This window comes from Palaemon carinicauda, chromosome 1 (genome assembly GCF_036898095.1).
Source record: "Palaemon carinicauda isolate YSFRI2023 chromosome 1, ASM3689809v2, whole genome shotgun sequence".
Lineage (NCBI taxonomy): Eukaryota > Metazoa > Arthropoda > Malacostraca > Decapoda > Palaemonidae > Palaemon > Palaemon carinicauda.
This window is the reverse complement of record NC_090725.1, coordinates 246,056,457-246,058,842: the sequence shown is the minus strand read 5'-3', so window position 1 is coordinate 246,058,842 and position 2,386 is coordinate 246,056,457. Positions and strand designations below refer to the sequence as shown.

The window sequence follows — 2,386 nt, the reverse complement described above, 5'->3', positions numbered from 1 at the left end:
GTCATCCTTCTAGCATTAGAGGCTCTCTGGCCTCTATATAAAGCGACTTATCTCTAGCACTAGACGCTCTTTGACCTTTAGCTTTATGTATCTTAGTTCTAGCATTAAAGGGTCTTTGACTTCTATTTTGGGGTGCCAGAATTTTAGCATTAGGGGCTCTTTGACCTCCATTTTGAGGTGCCATACTTTTGGCATTAGGGGCTCTTTGACCTCTACTTGGAAGTGCTTTACCTCTAGCATTAGATTTTATTTGACCTCTATTTTGAGGTGCCATACTTTTAGCATTAGGGGCTCTTTGACCTCTACTTGGAAGTGCTTTACCTCTAGCATAGATTTTCTTTGACCTCCATTTTGAGGTGCCATACTTTTAGCATTAGGGGCTCTTTGACCTCTATATGGAAGTGTTTTACCTCTAGCATTAGATTTTATTTGACCTCTATTTTGAGGTGCCATACTTTTAACATTAGGGGCTCTTTGACCTCTACTTGGAAGTGCTTTACCTCTAGCATTAGATTTTCTTTGACTTCCATTTTGAGGTGCCATATTTTTAGCATTAGGGGCTCTTTGACCTCTACTTGGAAGTGCTTTACCTCTAGCATTAGATTATCTTTGACCTCCATTTTGAGGTGCCATATTTTTAGCATTAGGGGCTCTTTGACCTCTACTTGGAAGTGCTTTACCTCTAGCATTTGATTTTCTTTGACCTCCATTTTGAAGTGCCATACTTTTGGCATTAGGGGTTCTTAGACCGCTGTTTTGAACCGCTTTACCTTTATCATTGAATTTTCTTTGACCTCCATTTTTAGTTGCCCTATTTTTTGTCATAAGGTGCTCTTTGACCTCTATTTTTAAGTGCTTCACCTCTAGCATTAGATTTTCTTTGACCTCCATTTTGAAGTGCCATACTTTAAGCATTAGGGGCTCTTTGACCTCTATTTTGAAGTGCCTCACCTCTAGCATTGTGGTTTCTTTAACCTCTATTTTGAAGTGCCATACTTTTGACATTAGGGGCTCTTAGACCTCTATTTTGAAATGCTTCACCTCTAGCACTGGGTTTTCTTTGACCTCCATTTTCAGGTGCCATACTTTTGGCATTAGGTGCTCTTAGACTTCTATTTTGAAGTCCATCACCTGCAGCCTTAGATTTTCTTTGACTTCCACTTTGAGGTGCCATACTTTTGGCATTAGGTGCGCTTAGACCTCCATTTTAAGGTGTTTCACCTCTAGCATTGGATTTTCTTTTACCTCCATTTTGAAGTGCCATACTTTTGGCATTAGGGACTCTTAGACCTCTATTTTGAAGTGCTTCACCTCTAGCATTGGATTTTCTTTGACCGTCACTTTGAGGTGCCATACCTTTGGCATTAGGTCCTCTTAGACTTCCATTTTGAGATGCCATTCTTTTGCATTAGGTGCTCTTAGACCTCTATTTTGAAGTGCTTCACCTCTAGCATTGGATTTTCTTTTACCTCCATTTTCAGGTGCCATACTTTTGGCATTAGGGGTTCTTAGACCGCTGTTTTGAACCGCTTTACCTTTATCATTGAATTTTCTTTGACCTCCATTTTTAGTTGCCATATTTTTTGTCATAAGGTGCTCTTTGACCTCTATTTTTAAGTGCTTCACCTCTAGCATTAGATTTTCTTTGACCTCCATTTTGAAGTGCCATACTTTAAGCATTAGGGGCTCTTTGACCTCTATTTTGAAGTGCTTCACCTCTAGCATTGTGGTTTCTTTAACCTCTATTTTGAAGTGCCATACTTTTGACATTAGGGGCTCTTAGACCTCTATTTTGAAATGCTTCACCTCTAGCACTGGGTTTTCTTTGACCTCCATTTTCAGGTGCCATACTTTTGGCATTAGGTGCTCTTAGACTTCTATTTTGAAGTCCATCACCTGCAGCCTTGGATTTTCTTTGACTTCCACTTTGAGGTGCCATACTTTTGGCATTAGGTGCTCTTAGACCTCCATTTTAAGGTTTTTCACCTCTAGCATTGGATTTTCTTTTACCTCCATTTTGAAGTGCCATACTTTTGGCATTAGGGACTCTTAGACCTCTATTTTGAAGTGCTTCACCTCTAGCATTGGATTTTCTTTGACCGTCACTTTGAGGTGCCATACCTTTGGCATTAGGTCCTCTTAGACTTCCATTTTGAGATGCCATTCTTTTGCATTAGGTGCTCTTAGACCTCTATTTTGAAGTGCTTCACCTCTAGCATTGGATTTTCTTTGACCTCCATTTTCAGGTGCCATACTTTTGGCATTAGGTGCTCTTAGACCTCTATTTTGAAGTGCTTCACCTCTAGCATTAGATTTCCTTTAACCTCCATTTAGAGGTGCCATACTTTTGGCATTAGGGGCTTTATGGCTTCTAGTTTCAAGTGCA

General features: G+C 39.9%; 1 protein-coding gene across 1 annotated transcript; it reads right to left on the bottom strand.

The window, feature by feature from the left end:
* Positions 1 to 1,735: 1,735 nt before the first annotated feature.
* LOC137638716 (serine/threonine-protein kinase LMTK3-like) lies at positions 1,736 to 2,164 on the bottom strand. The gene is made up of 2 exons (XM_068371043.1): positions 2,011 to 2,164; positions 1,736 to 1,965 (listed from the first exon to the last, which is right to left on the bottom strand). Exons 1-2 carry the CDS (start codon positions 2,162 to 2,164, stop codon positions 1,736 to 1,738), a joined length of 384 nt encoding a protein of 127 aa, XP_068227144.1.
* Between the last annotated feature and the right edge of the window lie 222 nt (positions 2,165 to 2,386).

Coding starts and splice junctions, on each gene's coding strand:
- LOC137638716 (XM_068371043.1), bottom strand. CDS start 2,164: ATGGCATCTCAAAATGGAAGTCTAAGAGGACCTAATGCCAAAGGTATG. Junction 1,966..2,010: donor TATGGCACTTCAAAATGGAG/GTAAAAGAAAAT, acceptor CTTAAAATGGAG/GTCTAAGAGCACCTAATGCC.